The sequence below is a fragment of the Orcinus orca genome, chromosome 9 (genome assembly GCF_937001465.1).
Source record: "Orcinus orca chromosome 9, mOrcOrc1.1, whole genome shotgun sequence".
NCBI classification, from domain to species: domain Eukaryota; kingdom Metazoa; phylum Chordata; class Mammalia; order Artiodactyla; family Delphinidae; genus Orcinus; species Orcinus orca.
Window position 1 is genome coordinate 73631261 of NC_064567.1, and position 27894 is coordinate 73659154.

A 27894-nucleotide genomic window follows, 5' to 3' on the forward strand; every position below is an offset into this window, starting at 1 on the left:
TTGTTAACTGCATATTAATAAGAAACTGGGAAAGCAGGAAGAGTATTATGTTTTGTCTGTATCACTAATGATGCTTTCTTACAGACAGACCTGTGGATTTTAGTTCTCACTTGAAGAAATAGTGTTTCCTGGCAGGGTTTCTGCTCCATGAAAAACAAAATAAAAAACTTCCTGTTTAAACTTATAGGTGGACTAAAGTTATAATAAGATGGGTTATTTTTTTTTTCCTTTTTCTTTTCTGAAAACCTTTGCTTTTTCATTTATAATCAAAATAGTATGGAGAAGGATAGAGTGATAGGCCAAAGTACTAATGTTGGGGTCTGAGCCAGTGAAAAGGATTGTGGAAATGTGAGCTGGAAGTGCTAAATGTTCAGTGCGCCTGTAAGGCTGCCACTTGAATAATAAGTCAGATACAGCTCTTTCTTTGTCTCTCCTGGAATCCTGCTGTGAAAAATAAATTCATTCACAGAGAGAGAGGTGTCACACTTTTGTGGTTGATATTTTCACTGTTGGATTCTTTCCTGTAAACTAATATTTTATTTTGAATTTTATAGGAATTTGAAAGTGATTATGTTGTGTTTAAGTCCAAAACTTTGGATTTTGACAGAAGGCTCGGGGCAATTCTTTGTGAAGCTTTCTTTAACTGCAATGGTCTGGAAGCTGCATTTAAGGTTAGTTCTGAAGAAGTTATCAGGAAAAAATGTTTTACTAGTGAATAAGACTATTGGATGAAAAGAGGGAATACATTCCTTTCTCATCCAGGTAAACTCTTAACTAGTCACATTCTCTTCATATGAAGCTCACTGAATTATAAGCTTTGAATAATGTACTAATGAATGATGAAGTTTACTTTGGACAGAGTCAGTTTTAGGATACTTGACTATTGATCTTTGCTTGAATTCATTGTTTCAGCTTTCATTACCTTTAGAGCAAGTTTGGTATGGCCTGTGAACTATCAATTCAAAATTAAGCTACAGTGAAAAGTGAAAACTCTCTGTTAACTCAAGAATTTCTTTTCTTTGCCATTGTTTACATAGGTTGGGTTCATCTGCCCACTTTATTAATCTGACTGAAATAAATAGCAATTTATACACTGTTTTTCATCAGGCATAAGACACCGTTGATTATCAGACACACCAGTGTTTATCAACAAAAGAATATGCTGCCAAAAAATTATGATGCTGTTGATTATATAACATAGTCTAGTTTCAGAGGTGTTAAAACATGAAAGAGTGTTTGTCGTAGAATTGATGAAATACAGTATAGACGTATGAATAGTTGCAGAAAAGAAAAGCATCCTGAGAGTCCTCCCAAGTAGAAAGCTTGTAACGGGTAATCGGGGCACCTTGTGAAACTTGCTTGTCAAAGAAGAGAATTGCAAGTCAAGCGTAAACTTAGATGACATCCCCAAAGAGGAATGAGGCCTCAGTGTCAGCAGAAACACAGCTAGAGAATCACCGACACAATTCATTGAAGATGGCAGTGCAAAACAGTGTAACAGGCACAGGCTTTGTCGGAGATACTTGTTTGATTTTGATCTTAAAATTCAAATAAATGGGTCAGATGGCGGTTAAGTGGCTAGTGTCTTCTATCCCCATCAAGCATTTTAACAGAGAAGTCACGAGACTCAAATAGTTCTCTCTTAAGAGCCCTTGGATGAAACTGAGATGCTGCCAGCTGAAATATATAGCCTGTTGTTATAAAATAACACCACCTGTCATCCCATCTCTCAGAAATTACTATTGTATTTATTACTGCCCTTCCTTTTCTTTGACTAGATATGCATACATATTTCTCTTTGCAAAAAATGACATATTCTGATCCTTGTAATCTCTTTGTAACCCTTTCAGGAAGCAGTGAATCATAAAAATTTTTCTTTTGTAACAATTCAACAGTATTATTTTTAGTGGCTATGTAGTAGTCTATCGTATTCTCTGTAACTGGACCTCTTTTCATGCTTTTAGAAATAACTTCAAGAAAGAATGTAGAATGAAATTTCAGTTACAGAGGTTACAGAGGCTCCTACCGTTTCTAATTCAAACCTCTCTCCTTCCCCTTTTCACAACCATTCATATGGATTCTATTTTAGTACATGGCCAGTTATTTTTTCTAAAGAATTTTATCTCTTTTTTGTCATGTATTTTGTTTCTTTAACTTTCCACATATTTGTACCTTGTCTGCTGCAAAACATAATGTGAGATGGTGCCCTTATAAGCTCTCCAGGGGTGGGACATCATCTTAGAGTTTTTGTTATATCTAGATCACCTTCTGCAACACCTTGTATAAAGCAGGCACTTAATAACTGTGACATTAGGAGGGCTGACTGGTTGTCAGAGTCCTGAAATGACACAAAGATGAAGGTAACTGCAGCAAGAGTCGTGGCAGAAGAAAAAAATTACAGGGTTGTGTATTTAGGGGAGAAAATGATTTCTACCATAGGTACAGGATGATGGAACTCCAACCAGTTACTGTTGTGTCCCAGGGAATAAATACTTGCAGACTGTTCTCTGAAGACCACGATTCAGTACCTGCTCTTGGCAAAGACATGAGCAGGAAGGGCCCTGGAACCAAACAGTATAAAGCTGTGGCTCAGACCCTACAGGGTTGGCACTCAATAAAAATTAAAACAAAATGCTGGGGCTTCCCTGGTGGTGCAGTGGTTGAGAATCCACCTGCCAATGCAGGGGACACGGGTTTGTGCCCTGGTCCAGGAGGATCCCACATGCTGCGGAGCAGCTGGGCCCGTGAGCCATGGCCGCTGAGCCTGCGCTCTGCAACGGGAGAGGCCACAACAGTGAGAGTCCCGCGTACCACAAAAAAACAAACAAACAAAACACCGAAATGCTGATGGATGGCTTTCTAAAATTTACAGTTTCTTTACATGCAGGGAGACTGAAGTAAGACAAGTGTCTAGAAAAGTCTTTAGATGAAATAATAGAAAACTAGAAAATTGTGAAGTGTATATGGTTCAAGTGGCAGCAAATTAAAAAAGTCTTTGAAAAAGACAAACCTAGGAAAAATATAAATATTACATAATGAAACTGAGAAGTAGAAGAAAATCAAGGTAAACCTTACAGATCTCCAGTGGGATATTTAGGAAGGAAGCATGTATTGGGAATCAATCTTGAATCTTTTGAGGTTGATATGAAGGACAATGTCTGTACTCTCCATAAAAGAACTCTTAGTTCCAATGTGACAAGGAAACCGGAAGTTCAAATGACATTTATTCTCATCCTGGAGGGTAACTTTTATGTATCTGTGATGTTGAAAAATTAAGATAATGTATACTGCATAAAAGGTTAAGACTCTGTTTACTACTACTTTCTGGCTTTACAACCTCCCCAAAGAATATTTTCTCTCTGTCTTTCCTATTTTACACTTGGACTTAAGTCCCACTAAGCGTATCAGGTGGTCAAAATGAGATGTGGCTGGGAAGCTTCTGGTATTGTTCCAGTTGCGGTTGATATGATAAGGGCTTGAAAGAGAATGTTGTGAAATAAATATGTTTCCCTACTATAGTTGGAGTACACTTCTTTGTGAAATCTATGAGGCAATGTTTACTTCAGAATGTTAACATCAAGTCCAAAGTTAACAAAACAGTTGTTGTAAGAAGAAAGTTAATACTTTGCATTTTGCTAGGTAGCAGCTAACTAAGTAGATTTTAAATATTTAGTAGTTTCTACAGTAATTTTTTTTGGAGTATAGTTGATTTGTTTCAGGTGGTCAGCAAAGTGATTCAGTTATATATATGTGTGTGTGTGTGTATATATATATATATATATATATATATACACACACACACACACATATATACCTATTCTTTTTCAGAGTCTTTTCCCTTATAGATTATTACAAGATACGGAGTATAGTTCCCTGTGCTATACAGTAGGTCTTTGTTATCTATTTTATATATACTAATGTGTATATGTTAATCCCAAACTCCTAATTTATCCCTCCCCAATCCCTCGGCCCTTTGGTAACCATAAGTTTGTTTTCTATGTCTGTGAGTCTCTTTTTGTTTTGCAAATAAGTTCATTGGTATCATTTTTTAGATTCCACATGTAAGTGATATCATATGATTCTTGTCTTTGTCTGGCTTACTTAGTATGATGATCACTAGGTCCATCCATGTTGCTGCAAATGGCGTTATTTCATTTTTCTATGGCTGAGTAATATTTCATCGTATATATATACCATATCTTCTTTATCCATTCATCTGTCAATGGACATTTGGGTTGCTTCCATGTCTTGGCTATTGTAAATAGTGCTACTATGAACATTGGAGTGCATGTGTCTTTTTGAGTTAAAGTTTTCTGTGGATATATATGCCAGGAATGGGATTGTTGGATCACATGGTAACTATTTGTAGTTTTTTAAGGAACCTCCATACTGCTCTCCATAGTGGCTGCACCAATTTACATTCCCACCAACAGTTCTACAGTAGGTATAATTGATATTACCAGAAGAAAAGCCAGTGTGTGTTTGTCTAAACTGGCCTCTTAAGATATGGTTAGATTTACATTTCAGTTGGTATAATTTTTTCCTTGTGTTGATTTTTTTTAGTAAGTACAGTTTTTGGAAATGTTTACAAATTGTTTACAATGATGCTGTTTTTTAATAAAAACATATTTGGGGGAACACCCATTAGTTTTCTAAGAGGAAGAACAAAGCTCTTTCTTTTGCCATGTCACATCACTAGCAAGGCACAAACCTTAGTGTATGGTTTTCTGTCACCTTGATGATATTTAGTTATTTTGAGAAGCTATCTCCTTTTATTTCAGAGAAAGTATCTATATAACAGACCAAATAGCTCACATTTTCTGAAGCCCACATAGAGTAAGTAAATAACAAAATAGCAATTTTAAATGGCACCTTGGTTGATGAGTTCCTACACAAGGCAGCAGAGGCTCTGATGCCAGACTGCCCAGTGTTCATGTCAAATGCCAACTCTGCACTAGCTGTGAAAATTTGGGCAAGTTATCCCCTTCCCATAACTCACTTTCCCTATCTGGAGCATGTGGTAACAATAGCATTTTTAACACCCTTAAAATATAGTGCCTGGCACCTAGTCAGCATTCTATAAACATTGCTTGTACAAAAATATGTATGTTTATTACATTATTTTGTTTGCAAAGAAAGCTGTCTCACACTGATGCACAGAAGAATCCCCGTGGGGCAGAAGACAAGACAGGAGGCAAATAGAAATCCAAGGTTAGGCTCACCAGACAGCTCAGCTTTGTGGAAACAGGGGGTCAAGGTTACTTTGAGATGACCGAGCGGAGGGAGTTCTGGAACTACATACTTCTCCTTACTGGTCATGTGATTCTGTTTTAGTTCACGTGTCTGCTTCTTCTGTCCCCTTACTCACTGGCTTCCTCTGCTCGCTAGTCCAGTTGACCCTTGAACAATGCAGAGGTTAGCGGCATTGACCTCCTATGTAGTTGAAAATCACTGTTTAACTTTTGGCTCCCCCAGAACTTAACTAACAGTAGCCTACTGTTGACCGGAAGCCTTACCAATAATGAGCGTTCGATTAATACATATTTTGTATATGTATTATATAATGTATTCTTATGATAAAGTCAGCTAGAGAAAAGAAAATGTTATTAAGAAAATCATAAGGAAGAGAAAACATCTTTACAAGACTGTATCGATACCATGAGTTTGTCATCTGTTTACAAGATGAATCATCAGTACCTACATCAATATTGCCTTGCACAATACAAAACGCTGTAGATCTTATATGTATTACTAACACTAGACATAAAGAAATGAAAAGATAATGTGAAAAATTCATATTTATTTACAGCTATAATGATTCATTGATAAAAAGAAGCAGCAATATGATTGCTTTATGGTAGCCTTGTGTAATCAATAGGATTGTTTCACGGGAGCCTAGCCTATACACTAATGAATGAATCATTATAAAACTTTTATGGCATAGAGTGTTATAGTCATACTCCACTATAATATTGGAAACATTATTTTAAAAAAACCACCTGTGATGATAGGCTGATATTCAGTTTCTCCAATTATGAGAGAAAGGCATACTGTATGGTAGTGTAATTTTTTAAAAGCAAAGTTATAAAACAGTAAGAAAACTAACACATTATTAATTTGATTTTAAATAACACCTTATATCTATGTAGGGATAGACTAGTATCTACATATATTTCATGCACTCATGACGTACCTTTTCTTAAATTTTTTGATATTTCTTGGCAGTGTGGTTTGTCTTGTCTGAGAACAATTTTCAAATTGTCGCAATTCTCCAAAAAATTTACCAGTGTATTTATTGAGAAAGTTTTGTGTAAAAGTGGACCCACGCATTTCAAGCTCGTTTTGTCAAGGTTCAACTGTAGGTTCTTTTCACTCGTAAATTTTACTGGCATAGGTTCAGCCTGCCATGCCCTCATTCTTTTTCTGAGAAAGACTCCAATTATCTCAAGGCATTGGTTTCAACCAGTACTTTGACACTGAAGGAACTGTCAGCCCGTGGAGTGCTTGTCCTTGGAACAGGTCGCCACTGCTGCCCCAGCTGCTGTGTTGAGGGTAGCTGGGTCCTGTGGTACAAAACATGGGCGGCCATGGGCAGGACGGTCACTGTGACTGATGCTTCCGGTGTAACTATTTTTTTAAAATTTATTTTATAAAATAAAAGTATAGTTGAAGTATAGTTGATTTATTGGGTTGGCCAAAAAGTTCGTTTGGATTTTTCCATAAGATGTTACTTGGCAAACAGAAATTCTAAGTCTAGAGGACATACAGCAGATTACACTTAGCAAATATGAAGATGATTTCTTTTTTTTTTTTTTTAACAGTTGGGAATTTTATAGCTTTCCTCTTTCTCCTCAAATTGTATGTTTTTTAAAAAAATTTATTGAAGTGCAATTGATTTACAGTGTTGTGTTAATTTCTGCTGTACAGCAAAGTGATTCAGTTATACATTCTTTTTCATATTCTTTTCCATTATGGTTTATCACAGGATAACAGTATAATTATTAACGTGTAACCTAGAAGTCCTTGATATGGCTTTCCTTATTCTAAAGAGTATATGTGTAGGAGGGAAGAGCAAATAAGAAGTACGCAATCTTGCTTCTGTTCTTAAATCTGCAAAGCATCTTCTACAACGTTTCCTGGTATCCAACAGGAAGTAGGGGTGTCGGCTGTGATCAGGGATTTCTAACAGACAGTGGTTTGCTTCTGACTCCTCATTTTCTGCTGAGGAAGGGAAACTGCTTTACATTTAGAATTTGCTTTATTGGATGCATAGAAATTTTAGTGAGATGCTAAAGTGTTTTCAGTCTGAAGACATTGCAGGATACTTGCAGGGATCTAGATTTTTGCTTTGTATCTAGTCACGTAGGAAGTTTAATGGAGGAAATAGTGAATCGAGTATTTGTATTAAAAACCCATGGTGGTTAACCTTTCTTTCACTTTGATTTTTATAGCTTTTGACTGTATTTGGGAATTTCCTTGAGAAACCAGTTGTCATGGAAATTTTCAGCCCACTTTACAGCACACTTGTGCACATGTTCAGTGCAGAGTTGGATATGTGTAAGCAATTGTATAATGAACACGTGCAACAGGTGAGTGGGGGGGGATAAAGTCTGACAGACCCACAGTATCATATTGTGGGTCAGGGTGTCAAGTAGAGCTCCACTGAATGATAACTGAAGAGTAGATACAGACCCTAAAATTGTTATGCTTTTATGTAATTGATTTCCTTATGGATATGAAGAACCTGCTTTAGGACAGTAACTCTTCTACTAATCAGGTTACTTTGCATGTATGTTCTTTATATTTGTACTGTAAATGTTCCAAAATTAACAATTGCCTACAAGGTTGGAGTGTGCCCTGATTAAATGTTCCCTTTCATCCTCTTCATCACAATGTCAATTTGCAGATTGAACAAGGAAATGTAGTCCTTAACAAGAATATGCCATTTACCTCAGGAAATATCAAATGGGCTAAAGAGGTCATGGACCGACTTCAAATGTTTTGGTCAAACTTTGCATCTCTCCGTGATCTGTGAGTAGTTAGGCTTCTTTCGTGGTAACATTATCCCTTCGACACAGGCAATTTTTATATAGGGTAGTGAGCTGTTCATTTTAGCACTTAAAGAGTCACTGCCTTACTTAACTCTTGTCATTGCTTGGGCTCATTGAGAGGGATTTATCCCCATGGTTTGGGAGTATGTTTAGGACTTAGAACTTCATATATTTCCATGTTTTTAGGTCTTTTTTCACTTTTCCATTTCACCCACAATATGTTGATAGCTTTTTGTTACTGTTTTTCCTTTCTCCAATAGCTAGCACTCCTGTTATTTTGCAGACTTCTGTATCTTTTTCTTTTCTTTGTAGGAATTGATAACTTGTTGCTGTTTGCATTTAGTAAAATGTTTGGAGTTCCATTTATTTCATATCTTTTAAGGCACAGACTATGCAGAAGCATTATTTGACCTTTATTGATTTTCTTCCTGATTTTTATAGTGTACTTTCTTATTTCTATCATATATTACTGTAAAGTAGCTAAGCTGAGATCTATCTAATGTATAGAAAAGTAAAAAATAAAAAACATATTCCTACAGATTCTTGGACAGTCCTGATCATGCCTGGATTTATCAGAAGTATACTGAAATGACAGCTTTGCTAGACCAGTTTGAAAATCGTATCTATAATGAATGGAAAAGTAATGTGGATGAAATCTGTGAATTCAATTTGAATCAACCCTTGGTTAAATTCAGTGCCATAAGTGGTCTTCTCAATGTCAACTTTGACCCAAAGGTAAGGGTTTGGGTCAACTTTGACCCAAAGGTATTTTTAAAATGTTTCATAGATGCCCTTTTTATTATAAGAATATTCCTCATACCTCCATTCATTTGTATTTTATTTTGGGAAAATGTCAGTGCTACGAGGATTATAACTAAAAACAACTTCTAATAGGTCTTTGTTTTAGGGATTTGCTTATCAAATTCTATATTAATTATTCTTTCTTGTTTTGTCTTGTAATTATTTATTTGCCACTCCCACTTTACTGGATAATGAGTTACTTGAGAGTAGGGTCCATTGGATTTCATCTTTGTGTTTTGTGTGTCTAACATAGTGTCTGGCACTTGGTAACATTTAATAAATATTAACTCAATTGAACAGAATCGTTAGTCTTTGATCAGATGTTTTCTGGCTTAGGTTTTCTTGCCCTGTCTCATGGCAGTCCAACTGTATGCCTAGGAGGTGAAAGTTAGCCTCACTGAGTTTAATAGTCACAGTCTGTACTCAAATTCTGTTCTCTTTCCCCGAAATATTTCAAAGAATTGCATCACTTATTTTTTCTTATTAACCTCAGCTCAGGTATATAAATATGGGACCTGGAGGACTGAGGGTTTGCTTTACCTTCTGATTTCATAAAACCAATTTATAGAAACTGAATTCCTGAGATATTTTAGGGATAATCCCTACAATTTTACCTGAAGGGATTATAAACATACCAAATATATTGTACTAGTGAACCTATGGAGTGACAGCCTAAGGAAGTCAACTGGTTTACCTTCTAAAGCATGTGGTCTTTTCCACAGAAACTGTGATTTAGGGCTACAGTCAGTTTTGCTACAGCACGACATATGCATTCCTAAAATTCACTGCACTATGAAAGACTGCACAATAAAAAGTACATTGCTGATGGGGAAAATGAGGGTTAGGGTACAGTACTCAAAAACTTTGTCAGTGATAACGTTTAAAAAAATAAATAACTCAGACAGAAAGACAAATATTGTATGATATCACTTATATGTGGAATCTAAACAATACAACAAACTAGTGAATATAACAGAAGAAGCAGACTCACAGATATAGAAAACAGACTAGTGGTTACTCCTGGGGGGAGGGAAGGGGTGGGGCAACATAGGGGTAGGTGATTAAGAGGAACAAACTATTAGGTATAAAATAAGCTACAAGGATATATTATTGTACATCACGGGGAATATAGTAAATGTTTTATAATAACTATAAATGGAGTATAACCTTTAAAAATTGTGATTCACTATATTGTACACATATAACTTACATAATATACAGCAACTATACTCCAATTAAAAAATAACAATAAAAACAGAAAAACAAAAAAAGGAACTTAGGAAGAACAGTAGCATAGTTTTATACATTTTAAATGGTCAAGTAATACATAAATGCTCCAATGAATATAGTACTTTCCCTTGACAAAGACCTGAAGTTTGCTCATGGAAGTGCGTTATGACTTGTGCATTACTGTGAGGTGGTGGAAGGAAGGTCATTTGAAACCAGACAGAAAGTTGGGCCACCAGAAGTTGGATGGGCTGGCTCATCACACACCTATGAGTGGAGGTACCTGGTGGATGTTTGTGGTGTGTGCATATGAGCATTTTGCATATTCCTAAGCCTTTTTGTTCAGCTGGTTGCAGTTTTTAGCATTTACCTAGCTGTTTATTGCTGATGAAACTACAGTTAAGCAAAGACAAAACTTGTGGCATGTTCACAATCCTCCCTCATGTATAATCATGTTGTGTTTTCAAAACAAGCATTATTATAGAGCTAGCGGTGTTTGGAAAAGACCGAGGTCGGCTTATGGCCACGCATTTCAGATCTTGGCGTGTATATGTTGCTCTTTTTTTGCTTGAATTCTTTCTCTGACAGTGGGCCATAGCCAATGATTTCTACCTTTATTATTTATACTTCTGTATCATATGGAATGTATGATTGTTGCTTTTAAAAAACATAAGAAACAAAAGCCCCTTTGCCTTGACAGTTTGAAAATATTGTAATCGTTGGATGAAATTTTAAGCGTTTGATTTTAAAAATAGAATGATATTCTTGGGCATCCCTGGTGGCGCAGTGGTTGAGAGTCCGCCTGCCGATGCAGGGGACATGGGTTCGTGCCCCCCTTCTGCGAAGATCCCACATGCCGCGGAGCAGCTGGGCCCGTGAGCCATGGCCGCTGAGCCTGTGCGTCCAGAGCCTGTGTTCTGCAACGGGAGAGGCCACAACAGTGAGAGGCCCGCGTACTGCAAAAAAAAAAAAAAAAAAAAGAAAGAATGATATTCTTAAATCATGTTAAATAATCCTTGCTTTTCTTTTAATAGCTAGTGGCCGTATTAAGAGAAGTTAAATACCTTTTGATGTTGAAGAAATCAGACATACCGGATTCAGCCTTAGCCATCTTCAAAAAAAGAAACACTCTTTTAAAGGTCTGTGTTTTCAGATATTAGGGTGGATTTTGAATAGAAAGTTTGAATTTTAATTATTAACATGTAGACCTAAGATACTTCCATGCCTCCAAGAGAAAGTAGCTTTAACACATGTGGCCCTTTTTGTCTTGGGGTTTTCTTTTGAATCAGTCCATTGGAAATCTTGAACTTCTTGTGCAAGGATATAATAAGCTGAAACAGACTCTTCTGGAAGTTGAATACCCCCTGGTTGAGGAAGAGCTGAGGTCTGTGGATGAGGAACTGCAGGCAGCCGCCACATCACTGACATGGCAGGATGACTGCTGGGGGGACATCGAGAGGATGAAGACAGCCACCTCAGAGTTGGAGCGCAGAGTGGAGCATGCGCAGAACAACGTCAAAGTGATTCAGCAGACGATGCAGGCTTGGGTGGAGTGCACGCTCCTTCCCCGGAGAGAACACAGGCGGGAGACCGCCTTGACTTGGGAGGACAAGGGTGATTTGTTTACGAAAAAATACACGCTAATCCAGGAAGATGGCTGCAAGATACACAACTTGGTTGAGGTACTTGCTTTAAAGGCTTCGAAATGTATAGCAGATCCTTTCACTTAGTTTAGAAAAGAGCAAAAATAGGTAACCTAATAATGGAGGGCCCTTTTTCTGGGCCCAAAAGAACTTTAGGTATGGTTTTGTTAAGCATTGCAAATGGAGGAATTTGTGTTACTTGTCTGTAATATCTGTGGCCCTCGCTGTGCTCATTTCTAAGGGAAGAGATAGGAATGTGAGATCTTTTGATGAAACAGAAAGGCTAGAGATGGTGTCCTTACCTTGGTCATAGTTATCTCCTGTTTTGCTGAATGCCTCTGTGTGTCGTCCGTCTTGTTTACCTCATCTCCTGTAACCCTTTCAGCCATCTCCTGAGGGTGGCAACAGTAGTTACTCTCCTTATAACAAGTACTTGAGTTTTTACAACAGTGATAGGCACTATTCCAGGGTTATCAGTGTAAGAGAAGACAAATAAAACAACAAGAACAAAGAACAGAAGGCAGAGAAACAAAAGCATAAAACAAAAAAGTCTCTTGCCTCTTGGATCTTACATCCTAGTTAGGGAAGATAGAGAAAATAACAAATATATAGTAGTCTCTTCAATCGGTCACATGAGCAATGGTGAAAAATAAAGCAGAGATGGTGGGATAGAGAAACAGTAGCAGGTGGGGTGGACACTGTGTATAAGGTAGTTAGAAAGGCCTCTTTACTAAGGTAGCATTTCTGCAGAGAACTGAAAGGGAATGCGCTAGGTGGGAAATGGAAGAAGGATGTTCTAGGTATCAAAGTACACAAGCTTTACGGTAGGAGTATGGGTCGCTTGTCTAAGGGTCAGTTAGAGAGCCAACATGCCTGAAGCAGAATTTCCAGGGGGAATAATAGTAGGCGATGAAGTTTGAAAGGGCTTAAGGGTACATCCCGCTGGATCAACGGGCCATTTTGAGAACTTTGGGTTTTACTCTGAGGGAAAATAGCAGCTGGAGACTCTCTGCTCAGAAGCTTTCCCTGTTGAGTATAAACTGCAGGGGGGTCAGGAGATGGTAGACAAGGAGACCGTTAGGAGATGAGTCTGTAATCCAAGTGAAGATGGCTTGGGTCCAGACGGTAGTGATAAAACACAGTCGTATGCTGGATGTATTTTGAAGGCAGAGCCAAGAGGATTTGCTGTGATCAGTCAGAGGAGAGAGAAGTTAAGATGACGTTGACGTTTTTGGTCTGGGCTGCTGGAAGAATAGAGTTTTCCTTTACTGATACGGGGAGGGCTGTGGCAGAGCAGATTTTGCAGGGAAAAGACAGGGTTTGGTTTTGGGCACATTAGTTAGACATGCCTGCCCAAGGGCAGATTTTTGCATAGGCTGGCATTGCAATTGTGTGAAGAAAGGGTTTGAAGAGTAACAAACTTGCTCACCGAAAAGTAAGATATGGTACATTTGATATGCTGTATTGAGTATGTGTCACAAGAAGAAAAGAAAGAAAAGAATTCATATGGATTTCAAAGTTTCTGTTGACTTCCAAGTTTGTCTGAAACATGTAAGAAAGTTTTAATTTTCCCTACTGGTAACAATTTGCTAGGACAAAGACTTTGCCTTCTTAGATGACTGCCTGTGTTAGCATCTTTGGGCTGCTGTAACAAAGTACCACAAATGGATGTCTTAAAGCAATGAAATGTATTCTCTCTCAGTCTGGAGGCTAGAAGTCTGAAATCAAGGTGGGGGCAGGGCCATGCTCCCTCTGAAGGCTCCCCCTAAGGCCTGGGTAGCCTTGAGGGAATCTCGGGGATGTTCTGATATGTAAAGAAGGTATATATCTGGAAAGTTGTTTTTTCAGCAATGTCTTAACTTAGTCATGACCTCGACTGTTCCTAGTTTGCCGAGATGGCTGTGAATTATTCTGCGACTTTCAGGACATCCTTACAAGTGTTTATGCATTGGAATCTGCCTCATGGAGGACAGATGATGGATTACAATTAGTTTCTTCTGATACATTTTCTTGATAATAGGAAAGTGGGCTCCCTAAACAGTAACTTGGGGGTTTTAGACAAGTAAGATATATGAATGTTGATTATAATGCATTGAAAATATTGCCAGTACATGAGTAAAAATAGTTACAAACAAGGTTTTGCAGTGGTATTCTCGGAGAATAAAGTTGGAATTTTTCTACTAGTAAATGGACTCTTTTTCCCTTAAATCAAAAACTTAAGAAGCTTGGAAGTCACTTAGACCTGTGGAGTGCTTCCAACTTGAGGGAACTCAACTTCAAAATAGAGATGAAATGATTGTTTGTTTCTGTAAGTTATCTTTTAAGTGACTTTTCCCCCTCTTATCAGCACATGAAATTGAGCTTGGTTCTCAGATTTCCAGCAAGGAATGTGGTTTAGGGGAAAGACATAGAAACACAGCAGAAGGTGTGTGAGTTCTGCCCTTTCATGCTGCATCCTTTGTGGCTGTAGGATCTCTGTGGATGGTCTGCAGTCAGTGTCTCAGATGAAGAGAGAAGGGCAGAACCGTGGAAGATTGGGTCTGGAAGGGACCCGAGCGATCGTATAGTGACCCAAAGCCCTCCTTTCTTTTCCTTTTCCTCCCTTTACCCTAGATTGTTGAACATACAACAATTTCTTAAAAGTGGCACTGTAGTGATATAAGCTGGATCTCTTGGTATGAGAAAGTATGAACAGTGAGGCAATCGCAGGTATATTACTGTGATATGTTGGAAAGAGCCCTACTCTGGGGAGTCAAGAGGACTGGCTTCTAGTTCTAGCTCAACTGCTTACTTCCTATGAATGTGACACTGGATGTGTTTTAGGTCTTTGTTTTATACCTTAAAGATGAAGAGCCTGAACAAGATAGTCTTTGAGGATTTTTTTTCACCCTTCCAACCCCTAAACTAGCTCCTACAACGGAGCCAGGACTGCTGTGTACAGCTGCCTGGGATGTGTACTGCCCAGCTCCAGGGGTGTGGGTCACATACACTACACAGATGTGAATGCTTCCACGTGGTTGGCAGGCAAGACAGCATCCCTGAAAAGAGCAGTTCTTAGATTTGTTTGAGGACAAAAAACCCTCAAAGAACTTGTTCATCTCTGCCCTGCTTTATCAGCATCCAGACTCACCTCTGTTGTTCTGATTCTTGCCTGTAGCACACACCTTTGAATCCGGGATCATATATCCACAGTAGTGGATAATCACAGAAAGCAGAGAGCATAATCTACCTTATAATCAGCTCCCATTTTATTGTCATCTTTTCTGTGTGCTATAGTAGTTTCTGCCTTGGGCATCTGCCCTCTGGCCTGTATAAACTGTGTAACCTTTGCCACTCAGAAGGTACTTCTGGAATCAACCTTGCTGCTTACCTGCCCTTTTCAAATCGCTGTCCCTAGGCCTGCTACACTGTGCCCAACCTCTAGCAGTCCTTAACCATGTCCGTGTCTGGCCCTGTCATGCCCACTGGCCCATCCATTACTTTACCCACATGCTGGGGAGATGCTGAGGTCAAAGACTTTCATATTGTTGAAACACAGAGGGAGCCTGGACTTCACCAGGCCAGTGTTTCCCAAGCAAAGTTACTGTTTTTCCACAAGCTGCTCATAGGTGGTTGGCACAAAATATCTTTGTGTTTGGAGACAATTGGTTAAACCAGGTTAAATGGACTTTAACATAATAGGTACACTGTGAGTCTCCAAGAATGGCCTAAAACACATAGCTCTTTGCTGACTTGGTGATATTTAGATACCCCAGAACAGCGTTCTCGGGAGGACCACTTTGGGAAACCTCATTTACAGGTGAGGCCAGGGCAGGCAAGGTCCAAGGCCACAGAGAGTCAGGGACAGGGCCAGAAGCAGAGCCCAGGCCCCATACATCTAGGATGCATTGGGAACTAGTGTATTTCTTGTGTGCATAATATTTGAAGATAGCAATCTTCTTAATGATTTCACCTTTAAAGAATGACTTTTTTTTTTTACATCTTTATTGGAGTATAATTGCTTTACAATGGTGTATTAGTTTCTGCTTTATAACAAAGTGAATCAGTTATACATATATATGTTCCCATATCTCTTCCCTCTTGCATCTCCCTCCCTCCCACCCTCCCTATCCCACCCCTCCAGGTGGTCACAAAACACCAAGCTGATCTCCCTGTGCTATGCAGCTGCTTCCCACTAGCTATCTACCTTACGTTTAGTAGTGTATATATGTCCATGCCACTCTCTCGCTTTGTCACAGCTTACCCTTCCCGCTCCCCATAGCCTCAAGTCCATTCTCTAGTAGATCTCTGTCTTTATTCCTGTCTTACCCCTAGGTTCTTCATGACATTTTTTTTCCTTAAATTCCATATATATGTGTTAGCATACGGTATTTGTCTTTCTCTTTCTGACCTACTTCACTCTGTATGACAGACTCTAGGTCTATCCACCTCATTACAAATAGCTCAATTTCGTTTCTTTTTATGGCTGAGTAATATTCCATTGTATATATGTGCCACATCTTCTTTATCCATTCATCTGATGATGGACACTTAGGTTGTTTCCACCCCCTGGCTATTGTAAACAGAGCTGCAATGAACATTTTGGTACATGACTCTTTTTGAATTATGGTTTTCTCAGGGTATATGCCCAGTAGTGGGATTGCTGGGTCATATGGTAGTTCTATTTGTAGTTTTTTAAGGAACCTCCATACTGTTCTCCATAGTGGCTGTACCAATTCACATTCCCACCAGCAGTGCAGGAGTGTTCGCTTTTCTCCACACCCTCTCCAGCATTTATTGTTTGTAGATTTTTTGATGATGGCCATTCTGACTGGTGTGAGATGATATCTCATTGTAGTTTTGATTTGCATTTCTCTAATGATTAATGATGTTGAGCATTCTTTCATGTGTTTGTTGGCAATCTGTATATCTTCTTTGGAGAAATGTCTATTTAGGTCTTCTGCCCATTTTTGGATTGGGTTGTTTGTCTTTTTGTTATTGAGCTGCATGAGCTGCTTATAAATTTTGGAGATTAATCCTTTGTCAGTTGCTTCATTTGCAAATATTTTCTCCCATTCTGAGGGTTGTCTTTTTGTCTTGTTTATGGTTTCCTTTGCTGTGCAAAAGCTTTTAAGTTTCATTAGGTCCCATTTGTTTATTTTTGTTTTTATTTCCATTTCTCTAGGAGGTGGGTCCAAAAGGATCTTGCTGTGATGTATGTCATAGAGTGTTCTGCCTATGTTTTCCTCTAAGAGTTTGATAGTTTCTGGCCTTATGTTTAGGTCTTTAATCCATTTTGAGCTTATTTTTGTGTATGGTGTTAGGGAGTGATCTAATCTCATAGTTTTACATGTACCTGTCCAGTTTTCCCAGCACCACTTATTGAAGAGGCTGTCCTTTCTCCACTGTACATTCCTGCCTCCTTTATCAAAGATAAGGTGACCATATGTGCGTGGGTTTATCTCTGGGCTTTCTATCCTGTTCCATTGATCTATATCTCTGTTTTTGTTCCAGTACCATACTGTCTTGATTACTGTAGCTTTGTAGTATAGTCTGAAGTCAGGAAGCCTGATTCCTCCAGCTCCATTTTTCATTCTCAAGATTGCTTTGGCTATTTGGGGTCTTTTGTGTTTCCATAGAAATTGTGAAATTTTTTGTTCTAGTTCTGTGAAAAATGCCAGTGGTAGTTTGATAGGGATTGCATTGAATCTGTAGTTTGCTTTGGGTGGTAGAGTCATTTTCACAATGTTGATTCTTCCAATCCAAGAACATGGTATATCTCTCCATCTATTTGTATCATCTTTAATTTCTTTCATCAGTGTCTTATAATTTTCTGCATACAGGTCTTTTGTCTCCTTAGGTAGGTTTATTCCTAGATATTTTATTCTTTTTGTTGCAGTGGTAAATGGGAGTGTTTTCTTGACTTCACTTTCAGCTTTTTCATCATTAGTGTATAGGAATAGGAGAGATTTCTGTGCATTAATTTATTTCTGTGCATTAAAGTATCCTGCTACTTTACCAAATTCATTGATTAGCTCTAGTAGTTTTCTGGTAGCATCTTTAAAGAATGACTTTTGAATGTATCTTATAAGTGAACTAAATGTTACAAAATCCTGCTTAGATCATTGCCGTCTAGGTTAAGATTCTGCAACTAAGCATTTGAATGTTTCTATGCTGTGCCCCCAAATGTAGCCCCTTTAACAAGCCATTTAACTGGACAGCTTTTGTTTTTATACTCACTGTTGTCTTTACTGGTCTATTAATACTTGTCTGTTTGTAGGAAAATAGGATGCTGTTTAGAGCCACTCCTTCTCTGGATGCTTGGAAGATTTATGTAGAATTCATTGATGACATCGTGGTGGAAGGCTTTTTTCAAGCAATAATGCATGACTTAGACTTCTTCCTGATGAACACAGAGAAACAACTGAAATCTGCACCGTTTTTTCAAGCACAGATGATCTTAATGCCCCCGGAGATTCTGTTTAAACCTTCTTTAGAAAGAGAGGCTGGGGATGGCTTCTATGATCTGGTGGAAGAAATGCTGTGCAGTAGTTTCCGAATGTCTGCCCAGATGAAGCGAGTAGCAGCACATCTGGAAATAGCAAATTACCAGGTATGTTCTTTGTAAATGGGTATTACATTTATTGTGAAGTATATACATATTAAGAGATTAAGAGATTATAAATACGTTTATTGGTAATATTACTGAATACTGAATTCAGAGAACAGAATCCAAAGAAATCAGCACTGAACAGGAAATATTACTCTAAAAAAATTCAATATATTTACATATATGTTAACCAATTTCGCACATCTCTTTAGAGTTACAAATAAATGCCAAGCTAATTCCAAAGCGTTTAATCTGAATATACTTCGATTTTGAGTTCTAGTGTTCTCCATTCTAATGTCCACTGTTTTTTGCTGTATTTACACCAAGTATGATTAATTTTGTTTGTATTTAACGTAAAAGCAAGATGCTGTGAGTGGATCCTGAGGCAGCCAGGAAAATCAGGAATTTTAGAACAGCTCTTTAAAATAGGATAAAGCCACATGAAAGAAAATGCCTCATTCCTAGATATATAAATGCAAAAGAGAAAATATTAAGAAGCAATATTTCCAATGAAAAGACAGAGAAGGATATAGAGGGTTGCAACTTCCCAGGATTCAAACAAAATGTGCTTACTCAACTACCCAGTCATTTGAATGCTGAATGCCCATACATATATATATATATTAATTACAATTATGATTAATTATAAAATTAGCTTTTATATTAATGATTCAAAATAAATTGGGGTAATGGGGAGCACAAGGAAAGGAGAAGTGGGAAAAGCAACACGGTTTTTGATTTTACCAACTATTCTTTTGAAGAATGGCCTTGGATAATGTTAGGTTGCACATAATTGATAGAGCAGGGTTGGCTTTCATAAGTGCTTGGTTCTCCCCTCATTTAGAATGATATGGACAACATGCTGGGCCTGGTGGAGGTCAGGGAGGAGATCATGAAGAGAGTGGCAGATGTCATCAACAAAGTCTTGGACTTCAGAAACACCCTGGACACATATGCTTACCTCTGGGTGGATGACCGGACCGAGTTTATGAAGCGCTTCCTCCTGTATGGCCATACTGTGTCATCTGAGGAGACAGGGCCTCACGCAAATGAAGACATTCCCAGACAACCACCAACACTCGAGCAATTCAAAGAACAGGCAAGGCAAACCCTCTGCATTTAGGTAGTTACTAGCTTTTGATTGAGTTGTTATACAGTGACTATTTTTTTTTTCTAATTGTAGATTAACATTTATGAGGCTTTGTATGTTCAGATGAGCAAGTTTGATGACTTCAGAGTGTTTGATGGTTGGTTCAAGGTGGACATGAAGGCTTTCAAAGTGAGCTTGCTAAACATTATCAGGAAATGGAGCTGGATGTTTCAGGAGCATCTTTTGAGATTTGTCATTGACAGGTAGTCTTTGGTATTTGGAATGATAACTTTTAACACCTGACTTCTTAAAATTGAGATATTAATTTTAAGAGCATTAAAACTGCCAGTTCTGTAAGAGAGATAGCAAGTAATGTTTAATTAGGTAAATAGTGAAAATTAGATTCAGTCAGAAGTCATACTTCTGAATGTTTTAATGAGCTTCATTTGTGTTTGTGTGTGTGTATACATGTTTTTATAGTCTGAATGAGCTACAAGAGTTTATAAAGGAGACAGATGCTGGACTTCAGAGAGAATTAAGTGAAGGTGATCACGATGGTTTAGTTGACATTATGGGGCATCTTCTGGCTGTAAGAAGCCGCCAGAGAGCTACTGATGAACTCTTTGAACCACTAAAAGAAACCATCGCACTCTTGGAAACGTATGGCCAGAAGATGCCTGAGCAGGTCTATGCTCAGCTAGAGGTCAGTGAGGTGCTAAAATAACCATGATTACCATAAACTGAGCATCTCCTGTTCTTCTCATGCACTCTCTCATGACACCCTCATAACACCCTATGCTGTAGATATTAATGTTTTCATTTTACAGCTTAGGAATCTGAAGCTTAAAGGGACTTAGTAATTTTCTCAAGGTCACACAAGTAGTAAAGCCAGCCCACATGAATCTAGGGGTGTTTCATGCCCACATCCTCGCTCTGCCTGGCTGTACTCCACTGCCTTCGTGTTAGAAGGTATTCAGGTCATAGAGAGCCTCTAAGTTACTTTTTTGAGTTCCACTTATATCATCGCTTTCACATGTGAAACAAATTCCAGCTCTCTTTCATTTAAATTGCCTGTCAGTTGAGAAGTGACCTAGTCTTTGGAAACATATCATGGACATGTTAAGAAAGAATAAGTAAAGCCCAATTTGGCTGGAGAAATCACTTTCCTAAACAGGATTTCTGTGTCGTCCTCCTCTTTCCGTGTTCTGGAATGGCTTGGTGGCTGCTGTGTGCCAAACAGTATACAAAGTCTTTGTAGTTATAACTGAAATCACGAATAAAAATCTCACAATTGAGGCTCTATTCCCATGCCCATATTGAGGTTCTGTAGGTAGTTTATATGTTTATGTCATCCACCAACTTCCAGGGTGAGCTTAGGTTTAACCTTGCAATGTGATCAGTGGACACATTAACTAAAGAGCTTTTATTGAATTCTATCTAGTTCAGTGATTAGAGCATGGAACTCAAACTTAGATTTGTTTTCTGCTAGTCCATCTCATCTGCTTGCCTCAGAGCATGCTTCCTCTTCGGTAAAATATCCCTCAAGATCCCTCACTTTTTAAATTTGTCTATACTGTCTCCAGTTCCCCATTTTTAAAAAAATTGAGGTGAAATTCACAGTTCACATAACGTAAAAGTAACCATTTCAAAGTGTGTGGCATTTAGTACGTTCAGGAGGTTGTGTAATCACCGCCTGTCTCTAGTTTCAGAACATTTTCCTCACCCCCAAAGAGACTCCATACCCATTAGTTGTCATTCCCCACTCCTCCCCTACTACCTGCCACCAGTCTGGGGCTACTGCTGATCCTTTCCTGTCTTTACGGGTTTACTTACTGTAGATACTTCATATAAGTGGAATTATACAATATGTTACCTTTTGTATCTGGCTTCTCTCACCTGGCATGACGATTTTGAGGTTCGTGAACATTGTAGCATATATCGCTACTTCATTCCTTTTTATGGCTGAATAATGTTCCATTGTATGTGTGTGTGTTTGTGTGTGTGTGTGTATGTATGTATGTATGTGTGTATATACACACATATACAGTTTGTTTAGCCTTTCACCCATTGAGGAATATTGGGGCTCTTTTCATCTTCTGGCTATTGTGAATAATGCTGCTGTGGACATCGGTGCACACGTATTTGTTTGAGTACCTGTTTTCAGATCTTTTTGGAAAACACCTAGGAGTGGAATTGCCGGGTCATATGGGAATTCCAAGTTTAACTTTTTGAGGAACCACCAAAATGTTTTTCACAGTAGCTGCTCCATTTTATATTCCTCATTTTGTTTTGTGAGGATGAAGTGCAACAATGTGTTTATAGATGCTCTCTTGACTACAAAGAATTACTATATATGAATTATTAGATTCTGTTTAAGTATAAAACTGTCTTTAGAACTGAAAAATCCAGTTAGACATGGAGTGAGAGATGATGTGGATAGATAGATACATAACAAGAGTGAGACATGAAATAGTCAACAGTAGAACACACTATAAATGTCTGTTTTTAGGAAGATTGGGATATTCTTTGAGTCAGACCTTGAACCTTAAAATTTTATGTCATATAGAGAAACCAGTCATAACACAAATAATTGATGGGGGATTATGGCCATGGCCTCCAGAATTTGTATTATAGAAGTTTGGCTCCCACTTCACTAAAGCTAGATTCCAGTCACTTCTGTTGTCTGTTTTTAGGTCTTTAACAAATTTTCCTGATACATATGACACCTTATATACATTGTTCAACAGTAAGCTAACTAGGAGAGTGTAACGATGCAGACATGTTTGATCAGGTCACTTAGTTCTTACTGTTGTCTTAGTTGTTTATGAAAATGGAGGTGTATGTATTCAGTTTCAGTGCTGTGGTCAGGTGGAAGATTTAAAAAATCTTTTATGTGTTTCTTAGTTTATATGCTTTCTAATGGACTCTTTATGTTTCCAAGATGAATAAAAGCAAATGTGCTCTTCTGCCTTTTTTCTATAAAAATAAAAGTTTGGCTCACTAAGGTTTTTGCAGTATTGAAAATATTAGGCTTTTCAGTATTTCAGAAGTGAGCCACACTCTTGGCTCTGTGTGTGTCTCGATGTCGGTAATTCAGGCTGGTCAGGAGGAAAAATAAGATATACAGGCAGTTCAGGTTGCTCGTGGAGGATAACAACGTCCCAATTTTGTTTTAATTTAAGCAATTTGTCAGAGTTGCTGTTTCTCCTTCATAATCATTAGCAGTCATAACATTTCCCAAAACTTGCCTGTGCTTGGTTTGATGCTAAAAAAGCCCCTAGGCATGGCTCTGTCCTCACACCCTATCTATAGTGTGCTCTGAAGCTAGATTACACTTCTGATCTATAGATTTTATCAAGTCCCTTCCCTGTTAAGAAACCTTCATTGACCACCTCTAGCCTCAGAATCCTGTCCAGTTTCTGTAGAGCCCACACTCTCACCCCATCCTGCATTGGAAATCTTACCTCACAGGATGTTGAGGGGTCTCACCCTCATCTCTGCCTGCGGAAATCCAGTCATTGTTTTGCGCCTCTGATGCAGTGTTCGTTCATTGAGTGGATCAGTATCAGTTCAACTTTGGAGGTCATCTGATCTTTTGGTTTTCAATGAAAGTTTATTTTTATCCAGTGGAAGCTTCTTTGGAATCCCCAAATATAAAGCAGGTAACGGCAGGTCTAGTGTCATTGAAGAAGGTTAAGGTTAAGGAGCCTGAACCCACTGATGTGACCTCTTCATGTCTTCTCTCCCATGGCCCCGAAGGGACTCCCTGTGACATTTAGGTTCCATGGGGTCAATTGGAAATGCAAAGTGACACTCTGGACAGATGAGGATGCAGAGTTTTGATGAGAAGAAGGATGGAAGAGCAAGATGAAAAACAAGGAGCTTTAGAGCTCAAGTCTTTTAGTTCCTGGCCTGGTCGTGTATCGCCGTCGTGATACCATGTTGCCTCCCAAGCATTTTAATTCCATAACATATAGACCTCCTGATCGAAGTTAATACATTCTGTCATGTAGAATAGTTATTTTGTGTACCTCTCATTCACTCCGACAGATGATACAACAGTTTAAATCTCAAGAATGTGTTTTATCTTTGTAGCCCTCCTCCACCACTCAGATACGATTTATACTTAGCACAGCGCACTCTTCATAATTGGCAGTTACGAACTCATTCATCAGATATTTATCAGGGTTACAAAATAGTCTTTAGAACTGATTTTTGTGCTTCAGCGACACAAGTAGAGTCCTATCACCATGGGTGGTTTTGTGTGACAAAACAATTTCAGTGTCCTGAGAGATGACACAGAGAAACAATGCTTTCATAGTCTGGACACAAGGAATGCTTTTCAACAGCAGTTAAGCACAAGGGCTCTTCAAAGAAAGTAAGTTGCTCTTGTCCTAGTTGCATTGTAGTCAGGGACAGCAGAGTTGAGTTGCTACCTGAACAATTCATGGCTGCTTTTGTCCTCCATCAAGTAGGAATTAACCTTCCCTTTCCTCATCTTACTTCAAAAATCCTAGTCATTTAAAATTAACCCAAATGTTCAAACTCTCCATCCAGACCAAGTAAAAACACAGCTTTGGGAGCCAGAGGAAAACGAAAGATAAGATTGAGTCACATTTTCATCTCTGCCCACCAGGTTCAGAGCGTCCTTTTTTCGCTTGCTAAATTGCTAAACATGGCTCCACGTCTAGTTGTTAGATCAGCAAAGTCATTTTCAGAGCACTTTAATGTTATTCCCTCAATAGTAAAACAATTTGGAAATTTCTGTTTATTTTGAAAAGGTTTTCATTTATGCTGAGGTAGATCTTATACCAGAGGACAGCTTTGGTTTACGCTTGGAAGATGTGACTCCAAAGGTGCCAGTGGGATTCAGCCTGGCTCTAGGCCTTTTAGTCCCTTTAATCTTTTTGGGAATAAACTCTTTCTCTTAGACAAGAATGAAAGGATGTCATGAGTTAGTGGAAAGAGATTAGAAAAATTTAATCCTGTGGAGTACATTTGTTTTAGGTATTGAAGTAACTTCCTATTTGCACCTTTGTGTTTGTAGGAATTACCTGAAAGATGGAAAACTACCAAAAAGATTGCAGCAACTGTCAGACATGAAATCTCACCTCTCCAAAATGCAGAAGTCACTCTTATAAGGAAAAAATGTATTTTGTTTGATGTAAGCTAGCTAACAAGCTTTGTGGTTTTCTGTTTTTTTGGTTTTTTTTTTAAAGAAGGGTTTTATAAGGCTAATTGAAGCTATTTGAGATTCACTTTCAGTTTTTTTTCTTCCTTGATCAGGAGAAGCAGGCAGAGTTCAGAGAGCGATTCAGACTCTATGCTCCTCTTCGTTTTAATGCAGAAAATCCATATGGAGTACTTGATAAGGTAATTCTGATCTCAATTATCTTGTGTGTTATAATAGCTATTTCAAAAAATAAATTTGGACACTGAGATACTGCTATATTTTGCCTTAGTTTTGCAATTAGTTATGGGTTGAGAATGAACTATTTAAAACCCAGTTACAAACAATTTTCCCCAAGTAAAATATATTGTGATTTAAATGTCTCTCCAGAAATTATATTGTGATTTAAATCATGTCATCATCAAAGTACACATACTAGTGAAACTAACAAATACTATTATTCTTTATTTTACTTTTTTTTTTTAATTAGAGTAAAATTGGTTTACAGTGTTGTGTTAGTTTCTGCTATTAGTTTTTTATCTAAGTAACAATGAAGTGAATCAGCTATGTATAACATATATCCCCTCCCTCTTGGACCTCCCTCCCACCCTCCCCCCGTCCCACCGATCTAGGTCATCACAGAGCACTGAGCTGAGCTCCCTGTGCTGTACAGCAGGTTCCCACTAGCTATCTATTTTACACATGGTAGTGTATTTATGTCAAACCTAATCTCCCAGTTCATCCCACCCTCCCCTTCCCTGCCGTGTCCACATGTCCCTTCTCTACATCTATGTCTCTATTCCTACCCTACAAATAGGTTCATCTGTACCATTTTTCTAGATTCCACATATATGCATTGATATACGATATTTGTTTTTCTCTTGACATATAAACACTTTATACGTCAAGAACTTTATTAAACATATTATTTACATTATTTCTTTCAGTTCTTGCAATATCTCTCTGATACAGCTTCTATTCGCCTTTTTTTAGATAAACAATCATGTATAATTGAGTAACTTGTTGGAGATAACAGTTAGTGACAGAATCAGTATTAAAAGTCTAGCTGTTTACTTTCTTTTTTAGTGAGGAATACTAACCATTATACTATTTCCCATGTGATACTTTGTTAGTAACTCTTACTCATAGTAAGGAAAGCCCGTAACTTTTTCGTTTTTTTTCTGTGATTTATGTTTACTGCCTCATCCTATACTTTCTCCTTAGGCCTGATTCAGTGTCCTCTCCCTGACCCCCGACTACACATTGTATCTGCCCCCACGCCCACTCCCCAAGTATGTGTTATGTGGTTTTCTGGAGGTGGCTAGTGTTTCAGGGAGTTTCAAATGAATGCCCATAACTTATTCTTAATTCTGGATACAAATATTATTGAGTCATTTAATCCTAGATTATAATGAACTACTTTATTATAATTGACTATAAGAATGACCGTAATAGGCAAATAATCCGAAAATGGTGAATAATTCATGCGGATTGAAAAAATGCTTTAAACTTTTATTAGAAGAATAATATCTTTGTTTGTCTAAGAATTCTTAACCTAGCAGCCAAAATGAGAAAGTGACTTTGAAGTTTGCATTGGGGGCTGGGAATTTTTCTGAGTTCATATAGGCTGCCATCCTGATTTGACTTCACGCTGGAGATAGCCTTTCCTCCTTAGACTGCTGTAAAACTTGGAACTGACAGTTTTTACTTCTCTTTCCAAATTTTGGATTGAATTTAGTTTTAACTGCTTTCAGCCATTCAATAGCATGAGGTCTTCTCTTTCACTTGGCTAAAGAAAAGTGGTTAATATATTCACTGAAAAGGGAGTTGGTTAGAGTATGCGAATAGAGTTGGTTTTTTTAAAAAGATTATATCTAAACTGCAGGTGGTCTGAACAGATTGTGGATATGGAGACATTTTTACTTGACTAGCCAATGTGCTGTGTGTAAACATTTACTGCAGTTATCGTTTATTGACTCCTACCATTTGCATGCTATACTACAACACCATATAGTTACATATTTAAAAGGCAGATATTTATCATACCTACAAAATGTGTTGAGGATGTTTTGAATATAGTAGGACCCGGTTACCTTTATCTTGAAGTCATTCTCTTGTGTGTTTGTTCAGCAAGCATATCTAGTGTTTATCTAACTAGATTCAACCAAAGTCATGTATGTGTTTGTTCTGGGCTGGTATGGTAGGTCCTAGCACTCAAGGCACCTCACTCCAAAAGATGGAAACCATTGACCCTCCAGGAACAGGGGAGTGGTGTAAATCTCTCCTTTTATAACTGATACCTTGGTAAATTTATATTATGTGCTATTGTTTCTTCATAGCCAAAGATACAGTGAACAGTTGAATTAAAATAACTGGATCTATATTTCTAGGAATAATTGAATTAGTATAACTAATAGGAAAAATAATTTAAAATAAATAAAAGGGCTGTTGGCTCTGGGGAGCATGGTTGACTAGACATTTTGAAAATCCATCTTGTAAAACAGATGCTGAAACATGTTCACAAATATGTAACTTTAAATCTATTGCTGATCTCCCAAGAAAGCAAGAGGCAGGGAAATAGAGTAGCTGAAACCAGGATGGAAAGCAGCGGGAAACATAAAAGCCTGTGCTGCTGTAGGGGCAAATCAAAGTACCAGAAGTCTAGAACTTTGTGATTAACCCTTTCAGGGCAAACTAGGAGATGCTTTTAAGAGGTTACACCCTTAGTGAATGGGTGGGCTGGGAAAAATCTGCAGCCTGCACAGGGAGCCTATGAGATGACCCATCAGACCTTGCTCTGAATAGGGTGAAAAAAATAGAAAAGGATCCTCTGGGAATTGGTAAACATAGGTCTGTTCTCCCAAGGGTTATGGTGTAATTTTATACTACCCCTATGGTTAAGGAATTTCCAGGCCAGGAAACTGATATGGTTACAAGCAGCTCTTCTTAGCACCTAGTAGAAGCAAATCCAAATCTTCTCTGGGTAGAAGAGAATAAGGTGCTCTTATTCTAATCTCCTCAGGGGTCCAACAGATTAAATTCAGTTAAATTTGAGTTTACAATAAAACAAACACACCATCATGCATAAGGGCCAACAGAAAGAGCAAACCACAGATACAGACCCATATGAAATGTCAGATATTAGAAGACATTTATTGGGACTTCCCTGGTGGTCCAGTGGTTAGGACGCCGTGCTTCCACTGCACAGGGCATGGGTTTGATCCCTGGTCAGGGAACTAAGATCCTTCATGTGGCACAGCCAAAAAAAAAAAAAAAAAAGAAGAAGAAGACATGTATTCAGGAAATAAAAGTTAACATTGAAA

At 38.1% G+C, this 27894-nt stretch overlaps 1 protein-coding gene across 1 annotated transcript in view; it reads left to right on the forward strand.

Moving 5' to 3' along the window:
* The window catches only part of DNAH11 (dynein axonemal heavy chain 11), a 315752-nt gene that overhangs the window by 43255 nt on the left and 244603 nt on the right, over nucleotides 1-27894 (forward strand). The window contains 12 exon segments of the mRNA XM_049714548.1: nucleotides 555-671; nucleotides 7452-7589; nucleotides 7907-8031; nucleotides 8591-8786; nucleotides 11114-11218; nucleotides 11369-11761; nucleotides 17982-18314; nucleotides 19156-19410; nucleotides 19495-19664; nucleotides 19882-20104; nucleotides 24449-24565; nucleotides 24688-24774. Of these exon segments, the coding sequence (XP_049570505.1) occupies nucleotides 555-671; nucleotides 7452-7589; nucleotides 7907-8031; nucleotides 8591-8786; nucleotides 11114-11218; nucleotides 11369-11761; nucleotides 17982-18314; nucleotides 19156-19410; nucleotides 19495-19664; nucleotides 19882-20104; nucleotides 24449-24565; nucleotides 24688-24774 (2259 nt within the window).